Source organism: Amblyomma maculatum, chromosome 7 (assembly GCF_055883805.1).
Source record: "Amblyomma maculatum isolate TAMU_Amacu chromosome 7, ASM5588380v1, whole genome shotgun sequence".
Classification (NCBI taxonomy): Eukaryota; Metazoa; Arthropoda; class Arachnida; order Ixodida; family Ixodidae; genus Amblyomma; species Amblyomma maculatum.
The window spans coordinates 28616722-28630293 of NC_139350.1; the positions used below are offsets into that span (position 1 = coordinate 28616722).

General features: G+C 47.6%; 1 protein-coding gene across 1 annotated transcript; it reads left to right on the top strand.

Annotated features, from left to right (window-relative positions):
• Positions 1-205: 205 nt before the first annotated feature.
• Positions 206-1416, top strand: LOC146182873 (uncharacterized). Its single transcript, XM_084608961.1, has one exon. It carries the CDS (start codon positions 328-330, stop codon positions 1330-1332), a length of 1005 nt encoding a protein of 334 aa, XP_084465087.1. The 5' UTR covers positions 206-327; the 3' UTR covers positions 1333-1416.
• Positions 1417-13572: the final 12156 nt, after the last annotated feature.

Sequence of the window (13572 nt, forward strand, 5' to 3'; positions counted from 1 at the left end):
TACGACGCTCATGTTAAGGTCCTAGCTTATGCGGATGATATTGCCGTCTTCTGTTCAGATAAAGACAGCGTTCGAGAAGTTGTTACCATTACGGGGAAATATTGCAAACAGACAGGCTGCCAAATTAATTGGGAAAAAAGCTCAGGCTTTTGGCACGGACAATGGGATAATAAACCCGAGTATTTCGCTTTCATGAAGTGGGCGGAATTACCTACAAAATACCTTGGCGTGCCGCTTTGCTGTTATCGTGACACTGAGCGACAGTGGGCAGAGGAAACCAACCGAGTACGGGAAAAAGTGGAAGGATGGCAAGGAAGGGATTTATCTATGTTCGCGCGGGCTAGCATCTGTAATGTTTTCTTGCTTTCCAAAATATGGTATATAATGAATGTCTTATCTATGTCACGGGTCCATGTACAAAAAGTGCATCGCATTTTTTCTGTGTTTATTTGGTCCTCCACATGGGAAAGAATGAGCCGCACAAATTTGTTTCGGCCTGTTAGATACGGAGGCCTTGGTCTCGTTCATTTGTTTTTACGCCAGATAGTATCTCGGTTTCTATATCTTCGAGACCAGCAAGACCCGTTTTTGCGAACTGTTTTACAAATAAGAATGTGCAATATGCTACCACAATTCATTGTCACGTCATTTTTAGATCCCTGTACCACGGTCTCTGGTTACTTACGTGAGGTTGTTCTTGCATTCAGAATGCTGAGTGTCCGATTTTCAATGGAATATCTTTCTTCAGTTTCAAGGCGCAAACTGTATACAGACCTTATAGACATTATGCTACCTGTGCCTGTGTACCGTTCTGTATACTATGGAGGCCCAGGACAGGACGTCTTGAAGAGAGTAAAGAGGATGCCAGTTAAGCCTACGACAAAGTCGTTTTTCTTCAAATTACATACCGGGACGCTTCCAGTCAAAGTTTGGCTGGAAAAAAAAGGAATATTTGTCCCGTGGACAACCAATTGCCTCCTCTGCAAGAAACCCGAAACAGTTGAGCATGTCTTTATAGACTGCTGGGACCCGATATTTCATTGGGATGTTCTTCAAAGAACAATAAAAAAAGAACTCCCAATAGATCCCTACGGTATACGCTTCCTGCCAGTTGAAAATCAAGAAACTCCATACGATATGATAATGCTCCTTAGCCTCCATAGTATATGGAAGACTAGAATGCAAGTGCGTCATGCGGACGTCAATACGCGACCTGTTAGAGAAAATTTCGTGGAGAGCGTGGCGTATATCCGAGATGTGTACAAAAGCGAGCCTGATCCACCGGAATGGATGAATATACTTGACCAGTTGGTTGGCATCAAGCAATTTTAAATCACATGTGTCAGCCGAAGGATTGGCGACTCTTTTATCATTGATTTTGTGTTTTGTACTTGTCATAAGCCTGGTAATAAAGAAAAAAAAATCGGACACAGCCTGTGTTGTAGAGAGCGCGGAGCCTTCCTGCCCAACGGGAGCCTTTTTTTTTTTTTTTACTTCTGGACCCAACTCGAGCTCTAAAAGTTGTAACAACTACTAAAAGTTGTTGTAACCAGCGCTGGCAGGTCTTCGGACACAGCCTGTGTTGTATAGAGCGCGGAGCCTTCCTGCCCAACGGGAGCCTTTTTTTTTTTTTACTTCTGGACCCAACTCGAGCTCTAAAAGTTGTAACAACTACTAAAAGTTGTTGTAACCAGCGCTGGCAGGTCTTCGGACAGCCTGTGTTGTAGAGAGCGCGGAGCCTTCCTGCCCAACGGGAGCCTTTTTTTTTTTACTTCTGGACCCAACTCGAGCTCTAAAAGTTGTAACAACTACTAAAAGTTGTTGTAACCAGCGCTGGCAGGTCTTCGGACACAGCCTGTGTTGTAGAGAGCGCGGAGCCTTCCTGCCCAACGGGAGCCTTTTTTTTTTTTTTTACTTCTGGACCCAACTCGAGCTCTAAAAGTTGTAACAACTACTAAAAGTTGTTGTAACCAGCGCTGGCAGGTCTTCGGACACAGCCTGTGTTGTAGAGAGCGCGGAGCCTTCCTGCCCAACGGGAGCCTTTTTTTTTTTTTTACTTCTGGACCCAACTCGAGCTCTAAAAGTTGTAACAACTACTAAAAGTTGTTGTAACCAGCGCTGGCAGGTCTTCGGACACAGCCTGTGTTGTAGAGAGCGCGGAGCCTTCCTGCCTAACGGGAGCCTTTTTTTTTTATTTTTACTTCTGGACCCAACTCGAGCTCTAAAAGTTGTAACAACTACTAAAAGTTGTTGTAACCAGCGCTGGCAGGTCTTCGGACACAGCCTGTGTTGTAGAGAGCGCGGAGCCTTCCTGCCCAACGGGAGCCTTTTTTTTTTTTTTTTACTTCTGGACCCAACTCGAGCTCTAAAAGTTGTAACAACTACTAAAAGTTGTTGTAACCAGCGCTGGCAGGTCTTCGGACACTGCATCAACAGCGAGGGCGGACATGACGGAACACCGAATGGATGTCGCAGAGACGGAGGAGGCCGCAAAAGGGGTCGGAGAGGCTGAGAGGATGGCAGCAACGACAGGCATGTTAGTGCCCCCGGGGGGTGGTGACGAGATGCTCGGTGGACCAGACAGGGAAGTGGCACTGCCAAGCTACGCACCGTCGGAGGAAGAAAGGGTGAGCGAGGCCGAGAGCTCAAAAATTGAACTTCCGGAGTCTGCGGGCAGACGGGGGACCCTCGAAGGGAGCAGTGGCCGAGCGACCAACGTCCAGGGCCCTGCGAAGCGTGCCCACGACGGGAGCGCCAGTGAGACGAACGAGGCAGAGGCAGCTAGCAACGACGAGCCGCCGATAAAAACGCCAATAGGGAGGAGGGCGACCTTCAAACCAAGACCGAATGTCTCGACGGACAGGAGAGCTGCCGAAAAGCCGCCCCCGTCACAAGGTCTGCCAGTCCAACCTCATGGCTCTGGCGTCAACGAAAGCGTCTAGCGCCATGCTAGACGTGAAGGGTAAGCACCATGCTCTTGGCCTCTTTCACTCTAAGAAAATGGCTTATGTACTGTCACTAAAGGTTGCGACCCTTAACGTGAGAGGTCTAGCAGCGAAAAGGAAGCAGAGCCAGGTCCTGCGCCTTTTAAATGAAAATGACATCGATATACTTGGAGTTCAAGAGACAAAAGTCGAGGGTGAACAAGAGACCGAGAGCATGGTGCAACGTTTCACGTCGCGGTTTTACGCAGTTGTCAGCCATGCAGTCGATACTTCTGCTGGATGCGTCCTGTTTGTGAAGAAGTTGCCGGGTCTTGTAGTGCAGTCGCATGCTTCTTTTCCGTCGGGTCGGGGCGTGGTCCTCGATTTTAGTTTTTGCTCGGCTGAGTGGCGTGCTGTTTGTATATATGCACCTACGGTAGTTGATGAGAGGGCTGCTTTGTTTGATTTTGTTGAAGAGTATTTAAACACGGATAAGCAACTTGTCTTTCTGGGAGATTTCAATTGTGTACTGAGCTCCGGTGACAAAACTAGCCATCGTACATTTAGGGATCGTAGCACAGAGGCACCTTCGCGCTTGATTGACGAGTTTGCACTGGTGGACGTTGCAGAGTGTCTCACGAGCGAGCGACGGGTTCAGTATACTCATTTTCAGGGTGCTAGCCACGCCCGCCTTGACAGGATTTATGTGTCCGCAGAACTGGCTCCAAAATGCCAGGATTATTATGTTTTGGCGGAAACGTACTCAGATCACTGCATGGTTCTGTGTACAATTGGAACAAGAAAGGGAGGTAGCGGTTTTAATTGGGAATTGTGGAAGTTAAATAATAAACTGCTGAATGACGAGCAATTCACCAGATTAGTAGAAGAAGAAATTGGTAAGATTTGTCAGGAGGACACCCACGAACTGGGTCAAGAATGGGAACTGTGTAAGCAACAAATTAAAATCAAAGCTATAGAAAAGGCCAGCTGCATACGGTTTCAAGAAAAACAAAATGAAATACATTTAAGATCTTTGCTAGATAAATTGTTAGCCCTGGAGTGTAACACGCCAGGGTTATACATGGACGACGTTAGAAAAATAAAACAAAGACTTCAACTGAATGACGAAGACCGTTATCGCGGAGCACTGGTGCGTGCGAGAGCGGAAAAATTGGCCATGGATGAGACGCCGACAAAAAGATCGTTGGGAATAGAAAAAGCAAATGCAAGGCGAAATCATGTGGCAGAGGTAGATTGGGCAGGACGCACAGTAACTGATAACGGAGGAATCGCGAAAGCTTTCCGGGAGTATTATGAAGATCTATTTTCGTCCCGGGAGGTTTATTTGGACCGTTTTAAAGAAGCCTTTCTTGACGCGATGCCAAAAATTGACGAGGAACAAAAAGAAAGACTGGAGCGGCCAATAAGAGAAAAAGAAGTGCAGCAGGCAATAGAAAATTTAAACCCAGGGAAATCACCCGGGCCTGATGGCCTGAGTGCGGCTTTTTATAAAGCGTTCAAGCAACAGCTATCTCCTTTGTTGTGTGCCTTATTTAATGAAGCGTATGAACTGAAGGCACTGCCTGCGTCTTTCGGATCGTCACACACAGTACTTATTCCGAAAACTGACCAACCAGATAAGCTTAGGCAGTTGTCGTCTTACAGGCCCATTGCTCTGACAAACGTTGATTACAAGATTTATATGAAGGTGCTTGCTGGCAGACTACAAACGGTTATATGCGAACTAGTGGGCCCTCACCAAACGTGCGGTATCAAAGGGCGATCTATCTTTCAGAACATTCACAAAGCGCGAAGTGTGCTCGAATGCTGCGATGCAACTCATGCATGTGTTGCGTTACTGCAGTTGGACTTGGAGAAAGCTTTTGATTGTGTGGCACATACTATTCTGTTCAGTATATTAGACTATGTTAATGTCGGCTCTGTTATTCGAGAGGGAGTGGCTTTGGCGTACCGTAACTGCACTACGAGATTATTTGTCAATAAGTCACTGGGGGCCCCCATCAACGTACGACGTTCGGTGCGCCAAGGTTGCCCCCTCAGCCCTCTTTTGTTCGGCATTTATATTGAAACTTTGTGTTTAAGCATCCTACAAAACAGTGACATTGATGGTTTTCGACTGCAGCAGTCAGAAGTCAAATTGCTGGCTTACGCAGACGACGTTGCGGTTTTTTGTGTAAATAAGGAGAGTATAAAGAGGACAGTGGATGTGGTAAAACATTTTAGCAAAGTCACTGGGAGTAAAGTTAACTGGGGTAAGTGCCTGGGATTTTGGCACGGTGAATGGCAGCTGACCCCCGACACTTTCGCCAATGTGGCGTGGGTTACAACGCCTGCAAAGTACTTAGGTGTGCCCTTGGAATTTTACAAGGAAAGCGAGCCATACTGGCTAGAGCAGGTCAAAGAAACCCGTGAAAAAGCGGAGAAATGGAAAAGCGCTCAATTGTCTATATTTGCAAGAGCCGCAGTTTGCAACCTGTTTTTAATTAGTAAGTTATGGTATGTAATGCAAGTGTTGCATTGCTCCCGTGTAAGTGTGCAAAAATTGCATCGAGTTTTTGCGGTGTTTGTTTGGGCCTCGAGTTGGGAGAGGTGCAGTCGGACAAATTTGTTCCGGCAGGTGAAGCATGGGGGGCTTGGTCTGGGTCATTTGTTTGTGCGACAGATTGTCAACCGGTTTATGTTTTTTTAGGGATGCCAGCGATCCATTCCTGCGCACAATGTGTCAACAAAGACTTGGTCGAGCGTTGCCCGATTTCGTAGTTTACACTCAATGTATGCCGGGTTCTCTTTTTGGATTCTTTAGGGAAATTGTTGTAAGCGTGAAATTCTTAAGCGCACGTTTTTCGAAAGTGTATTTAAGTAATGTTAACAGGAGAACATTATACAAGGATGTTTGTGAAGTGGTGTTCCCGGTGCCCTTGTACGGAGCTTTATACTATGGAGGCACAGGAAGTAATGTATTAAAACGCGTAAAGAAAATGCAAGTTGCTACGGGAGCTAAAACGTTTTTCTTTATGCTACATACCGGTACTTTGTGTGTAAAATCATTTATGGAGGAAAAGGGTATGTTCCTACCGTGGGGGGCCCAATGTCTTATCTGCAAACAGCCAGAGACAATAGATCACGTGTTTTTGCATTGCTGGGAGGGAGTATATTTGTGGGATATTCTGCAAAGGACTATAAAAAAACAGTTGCCACTTGATTCCCATGGCATTAGGTATTTGCCATTGGATAGCCACGATGATATGCCTGTAGACCAGGTTATGTTAATGTGCCTCCACAGTATATGGCGCGCACGAATGGCTGGTTATCACTGTGATCCAGATGCGCGGCCAGCCCGCATGTATTTCCGTGAAAGTGTGCAGCGATGGCTTGACGTGCTTAAATTGCAGCCATGTGCTCCTGAGTGGCTGTCAAAGATGGAACCTTTGACGGTGCTCAAGGAATTTTAACATGACAATGCCTGCCCCTCAGTGGGGGTTAGGCAACGCGAACTAGCTTTGTGTACATATATTATTCCTTTGTTCCTTTTGTTTTGAGTTCCAGTGCGGTGTATTTGTGTCAAAGTCAGGCAATAAAGAAAAAAAAAAAAAGCTGGCAGGTCTTCGGTCACAGCCTGTGTTGTAGAGAGCGCGGAGCCTTCCTGCCCAACGGGAGCCTTTTTTTTTTACTTCTGGACCCAACTCGAGCTCTAAAAGTTGTAACTACTAAAAGTTGTTGTAACCAGCGCTGGCAGGTCTTCGGACACAGTCTGTGTTGTAGAGAGCGCGGAGCCTTCCTGCCCAACGGGAGCCTTTTTTTTTTTACTTCTGGACCCAACTCGAGCTCTAAAAGTTGTAACAACTACTAAAAGTTGTTGTAACCAGCGCTGGCAGGTCTTCGGACACAGCCTGTGTTGTATAGAGCGCGGAGCCTTCCTGCCCAACGGGAGCCTTTTTTTTTTTTACTTCTGGACCCAACTCGAGCTCTAAAAGTTGTAACAACTACTAAAAGTTGTTGTAACCAGCGCTGGCAGGTCTTCGGACAGCCTGTGTTGTAGAGAGCGCGGAGCCTTCCTGCCCAACGGGAGCCTTTTTTTTTTTACTTCTGGACCCAACTCGAGCTCTAAAAGTTGTAACAACTACTAAAAGTTGTTGTAACCAGCGCTGGCAGGTCTTCGGACACAGCCTGTGTTGTAGAGAGCGCGGAGCCTTCCTGCCCAACGGGAGCCTTTTTTTTTTTTTTACTTCTGGACCCAACTCGAGCTCTAAAAGTTGTAACAACTACTAAAAGTTGTTGTAACCAGCGCTGGCAGGTCTTCGGACACACCCTGTGTTGTAGAGAGCGCGGAGCCTTCCTGCCCAACGGGAGCCTTTTTTTTTTTTTTACTTCTGGACCCAACTCGAGCTCTAAAAGTTGTAACAACTACTAAAAGTTGTTGTAACCAGCGCTGGCAGGTCTTCGGACACAGCCTGTGTTGCAGAGAGCGCGGAGCCTTCCTGCCCAACGGGAGCCTTTTTTTTTTTTACTTCTGGACCCAACTCGAGCTCTAAAAGTTGTAGTAACTACTAAAAGTTGTTGTAACCAGCGCTGGCAGGTCTTCGGACACAGCCTGTGTTGTAGAGAGCGCGGAGCCTTCCTGCCCAATGGGAGCCTTTTTTTTTTTTACTTCTGGACCCAACTCGAGCTCTAAAAGTTGTAACAACTACTAAAAGTTGTTGTAACCAGCGCTGGCAGGTCTTCGGACACAGCCTGTGTTGTAGAGAGCGCGGAGCCTTCCTGCCCAACGGGAGCCTTTTTTTTTTTACTTCTGGACCCAACTCGAGCTCTAAAAGTTGTAACAACTACTAAAAGTTGTCGTAACCAGCGCTGGCAGGTCTTCGGACACAGCCTGTGTTGTAGAGAGCGCGGAGCCTTCCTGCCCAACGGGAGCCTTTTTTTTTTACTTCTGGACCCAACTCGAGCTCTAAAAGTTGTAACAACTACTAAAAGTTGTTGTAACCAGCGTTGGCAGGTCTTCGGACACAGCCTGTGTTGTAGAGAGCGCGGAGCCTTCCTGCCCAACGGGAGCCTTTTTTTTTTACTTCTGGACCCAACTCGAGCTCTAAAAGTTGTAACAACTACTAAAAGTTGTTGTAACCAGCGCTGGCAGGTCTTCGGACACAGCCTGTGTTGTAGAGAGCGCGGAGCCTTCCTGCCCAACGGGAGCCTTTTTTTTTTTTTACTTCTGGACCCAACTCGAGCTCTAAAAGTTGTAACAACTACTAAAAGTTGTAACCAGCGCTGGCAGGTCCTCGGACACAGCCTGTGTTGTAGAGAGCGCGGAGCCTTCCTGCCCAACGGGAGCCTTTTTTTTTTTTACTTCTGGACCCAACTCGAGCTCTAAAAGTTGTAACAACTACTAAAAGTTGTTGTAACCAGCGCTGGCAGGTCTTCGGACACAGCCTGTGTTGTAGAGAGCGCGGAGCCTTCCTGCCCAACGGGAGCCTTTTTTTTTTTTTTACTTCTGGACCCAACTCGAGCTCTAAAAGTTGTAACAACTACTAAAAGTTGTTGTAACCAGCGCTGGCAGGTCTTCGGACACAGCCTGTGTTGTAGAGAGCGCGGAGCCTTCCTGCCCAACGGGAGCCTTTTTTTTTTTTTACTTCTGGACCCAACTCGAGCTCTAAAAGTTGTAACTACTAAAAGTTGTTGTAACCAGCGCTGGCAGGTCTTCGGACACAGTCTGTGTTGTAGAGAGCGCGGAGCCTTCCTGCCCAACGGGAGCCTTTTTTTTTTTACTTCTGGACCCAACTCGAGCTCTAAAAGTTGTAACAACTACTAAAAGTTGTTGTAACCAGCGCTGGCAGGTCTTCGCACACAGCCTGTGTTGTAGAGAGCGCGGAGCCTTCCTGCCCAACGGGAGCCTTTTTTTTTTTTTACTTCTGGACCCAACTCGAGCTCTAAAAGTTGTAACAACTACTAAAAGTTGTCGTAACCAGCGCTGGCAGGTCTTCGGACACAGCCTGTGTTGTAGAGAGCGCGGAGCCTTCCTGCCCAACGGGAGCCTTTTTTTTTTTTACTTCTGGACCCAACTCGAGCTCTAAAAGTTGTAACAACTACTAAAAGTTGTTGTAACCAGCGTTGGCAGGTCTTCGGACACAGCCTGTGTTGTAGAGAGCGCGGAGCCTTCCTGCCCAACGGGAGCCTTTTTTTTTTTTACTTCTGGACCCAATTCGAGCTCTAAAAGTTGTAACAACTACTAAAAGTTGTTGTAACCAGCGCTGGCAGGTCTTCGGACACAGCCTGTGTTGTAGAGAGCGCGGAGCCTTCCTGCCCAACGGGAGCCTTTTTTTTTTACTTCTGGACCCAACTCGAGCTCTAAAAGTTGTAACAACTACTAAAAGTTGTTGTAACCAGCGCTGGCAGGTCTTCGGACACAGCCTGTGTTGTAGAGAGCGCGGAGCCTTCCTGCCCAACGGGAGCCTTTTTTTTTTTACTTCTGGACCCAACTCGAGCTCTAAAAGTTGTAACAACTACTAAAAGTTGTTGTAACCAGCGCTGGCAGGTCTTCGGACACAGCCTGTGTTGTAGAGAGCGCGGAGCCTTCCTGCCCAACGGGAGCCTTTTTTTTTTTTTACTTCTGGACCCAACTCGAGCTCTAAAAGTTGTAACAACTACTAAAAAGTTGTTGTAACCAGCGCTGGCAGGTCTTCGCACACAGCCTGTGTTGTAGAGAGCGCGGAGCCTTCCTGCCCAACGGGAGCCTTTTTTTTTTTACTTCTGGACCCAACTCGAGCTCTAAAAGTTGTAACAACTACTAAAAGTTGTCGTAACCAGCGCTGGCAGGTCTTCGGACACAGCCTGTGTTGTAGAGAGCGCGGAGCCTTCCTGCCCAACGGGAGCCTTTTTTTTTTACTTCTGGACCCAACTCGAGCTCTAAAAGTTGTAACAACTACTAAAAGTTGTTGTAACCAGCGTTGGCAGGTCTTCGGACACAGCCTGTGTTGTAGAGAGCGCGGAGCCTTCCTGCCCAACGGGAGCCTTTTTTTTTACTTCTGGACCCAACTCGAGCTCTAAAAGTTGTAACAACTACTAAAAGTTGTTGTAACCAGCGCTGGCAGGTCTTCGGACACAGCCTGTGTTGTAGAGAGCGCGGAGCCTTCCTGCCCAACGGGAGCCTTTTTTTTTTTTACTTCTGGACCCAACTCGAGCTCTAAAAGTTGTAACAACTACTAAAAGTTGTTGTAACCAGCGCTGGCAGGTCTTCGGACACAGCCTGTGTTGTAGAGAGCGCGGAGCCTTCCTGCCCAACGGGAGCCTTTTTTTTTTTTACTTCTGGACCCAACTCGAGCTCTAAAAGTTGTAACAACTACTAAAAGTTGTTGTAACCAGCGCTGGCAGGTCTTCGGACACAGCCTGTGTTGTAGAGAGCGCGGAGCCTTCCTGCCCAACGGGAGCCTTTTTTTTTTTACTTCTGGACCCAACTCGAGCTCTAAAAGTTGTAACAACTACTAAAAGTTGTTGTAACCAGCGCTGGCAGGTCTTCGGACACAGCCTGTGTTGTAGAGAGCGCGGAGCCTTCCTGCCCAACGGGAGCCTTTTTTTTTTTTACTTCTGGACCCAACTCGAGCTCTAAAAGTTGTAACAACTACTAAAAGTTGTTGTAACCAGCGCTGGCAGGTCTTCGGACACAGCCTGTGTTGTAGAGAGCGCGGAGCCTTCCTGCCCAACGGGAGCCTTTTTTTTTTTACTTCTGGACCCAACTCGAGCTCTAAAAGTTGTAACAACTACTAAAAGTTGTTGTAACCAGCGCTGGCAGGTCTTCGGACACAGCCTGTGTTGTAGAGAGCGCGGAGCCTTCCTGCCCAACGGGAGCCTTTTTTTTTTTACTTCTGGACCCAACTCGAGCTCTAAAAGTTGTAACAACTACTAAAAGTTGTTGTAACCAGCGCTGGCAGGTCTTCGGACACAGCCTGTGTTGTAGAGAGCGCGGAGCCTTCCTGCCCAACGGGAGCCTTTTTTTTTTACTTCTGGACCCAACTCGAGCTCTAAAAGTTGTAACAACTACTAAAAGTTGTTGTAACCAGCGCTGGCAGGTCTTCGGACACAGCCTGTGTTGTAGAGAGCGCGGAGCCTTCCTGCCCAACGGGAGCCTTTTTTTTTTACTTCTGGACCCAACTCGAGCTCTAAAAGTTGTAACAACTACTAAAAGTTGTTGTAACCAGCGCTGGCAGGTCTTCGGACACAGCCTGTGTTGTAGAGAGCGCGGAGCCTTCCTGCCCAACGGGAGCCTTTTTTTTTTTACTTCTGGACCCAACTCGAGCTCTAAAAGTTGTAACAACTACTAAAAGTTGTTGTAACCAGCGCTGGCAGGTCTTCGGACACAGCCTGTGTTGTAGAGAGCGCGGAGCCTTCCTGCCCAACGGGAGCCTTTTTTTTTTTACTTCTGGACCCAACTCGAGCTCTAAAAGTTGTAACAACTACTAAAAGTTGTTGTAACCAGCGCTGGCAGGTCTTCGGACACAGCCTGTGTTGTAGAGAGCGCGGAGCCTTCCTGCCCAACGGGAGCCTTTTTTTTTTTACTTCTGGACCCAACTCGAGCTCTAAAAGTTGTAACAACTACTAAAAGTTGTTGTAACCAGCGCTGGCAGGTCTTCGGACACAGCCTGTGTTGTAGAGAGCGCGGAGCCTTCCTGCCCAACGGGAGCCTTTTTTTTTTACTTCTGGACCCAACTCGAGCTCTAAAAGTTGTAACAACTACTAAAAGTTGTTGTAACCAGCGCTGGCAGGTCTTCGGACACAGCCTGTGTTGTAGAGAGCGCGGAGCCTTCCTGCCCAACGGGAGCCTTTTTTTTTTTACTTCTGGACCCAACTCGAGCTCTAAAAGTTGTAACAACTACTAAAAGTTGTTGTAACCAGCGCTGGCAGGTCTTCGGACACAGCCTGTGTTGTAGAGAGCGCGGAGCCTTCCTGCCCAACGGGAGCCTTTTTTTTTTACTTCTGGACCCAACTCGAGCTCTAAAAGTTGTAACAACTACTAAAAGTTGTTGTAACCAGCGCTGGCAGGTCTTCGGACACAGCCTGTGTTGTAGAGAGCGCGGAGCCTTCCTGCCCAACGGGAGCCTTTTTTTTTTACTTCTGGACCCAACTCGAGCTCTAAAAGTTGTAACAACTACTAAAAGTTGTTGTAACCAGCGCTGGCAGGTCTTCGGACACAGCCTGTGTTGTAGAGAGCGCGGAGCCTTCCTGCCCAACGGGAGCCTTTTTTTTTTACTTCTGGACCCAACTCGAGCTCTAAAAGTTGTAACAACTACTAAAAGTTGTTGTAACCAGCGCTGGCAGGTCTTCGGACACAGCCTGTGTTGTAGAGAGCGCGGAGCCTTCCTGCCCAACGGGAGCCTTTTTTTTTTTTACTTCTGGACCCAACTCGAGCTCTAAAAGTTGTAACAACTACTAAAAGTTGTTGTAACCAGCGCTGGCAGGTCTTCGGACACAGCCTGTGTTGTAGAGAGCGCGGAGCCTTCCTGCCCAACGGGAGCCTTTTTTTTTTTACTTCTGGACCCAACTCGAGCTCTAAAAGTTGTAACAACTACTAAAAGTTGTTGTAACCAGCGCTGGCAGGTCTTCGGACACAGCCTGTGTTGTAGAGAGCGCGGAGCCTTCCTGCCCAACGGGAGCCTTTTTTTTTTTACTTCTGGACCCAACTCGAGCTCTAAAAGTTGTAACAACTACTAAAAGTTGTTGTAACCAGCGCTGGCAGGTCTTCGGACACAGCCTGTGTTGTAGAGAGCGCGGAGCCTTCCTGCCCAACGGGAGCCTTTTTTTTTTTACTTCTGGACCCAACTCGAGCTCTAAAAGTTGTAACAACTACTAAAAGTTGTTGTAACCAGCGCTGGCAGGTCTTCGGACACAGCCTGTGTTGTAGAGAGCGCGGAGCCTTCCTGCCCAACGGGAGCCTTTTTTTTTTTACTTCTGGACCCAACTCGAGCTCTAAAAGTTGTAACAACTACTAAAAGTTGTTGTAACCAGCGCTGGCAGGTCTTCGGACACAGCCTGTGTTGTAGAGAGCGCGGAGCCTTCCTGCCCAACGGGAGCCTTTTTTTTTTTACTTCTGGACCCAACTCGAGCTCTAAAAGTTGTAACAACTACTAAAAGTTGTTGTAACCAGCGCTGGCAGGTCTTCGGACAGCCTGTGTTGTAGAGAGCGCGGAGCCTTCCTGCCCAACGGGAGCCTTTTTTTTTTTACTTCTGGACCCAACTCGAGCTCTAAAAGTTGTAACAACTACTAAAAGTTGTTGTAACCAGCGCTGGCAGGTCTTCGGACACAGCCTGTGTTGTAGAGAGCGCGGAGCCTTCCTGCCCAACGGGAGCCTTTTTTTTTTTTTACTTCTGGACCCAACTCGAGCTCTAAAAGTTGTAACAACTACTAAAAGTTGTTGTAACCAGCGCTGGCAGGTCTTCGGACACAGCCTGTGTTGTAGAGAGCGCGGAGCCTTCCTGCCCAACGGGAGCCTTTTTTTTTTTACTTCTGGACCCAACTCGAGCTCTAAAAGTTGTAACAACTACTAAAAGTTGTTGTAACCAGCGCTGGCAGGTCTTCGGACACAGCCTGTGTTGTATAGAGCGCGGAGCCTTCCTGCCCAACGGGAGCCTTTTTTTTTTACTT

Excerpts from the sequence above, each read along its gene's own strand:
- LOC146182873 (XM_084608961.1), top strand. The coding sequence starts at position 328 with ATGTTCGCGCGGGCTAGCATCTGTAATGTTTTCTTGCTTTCCAAAATA.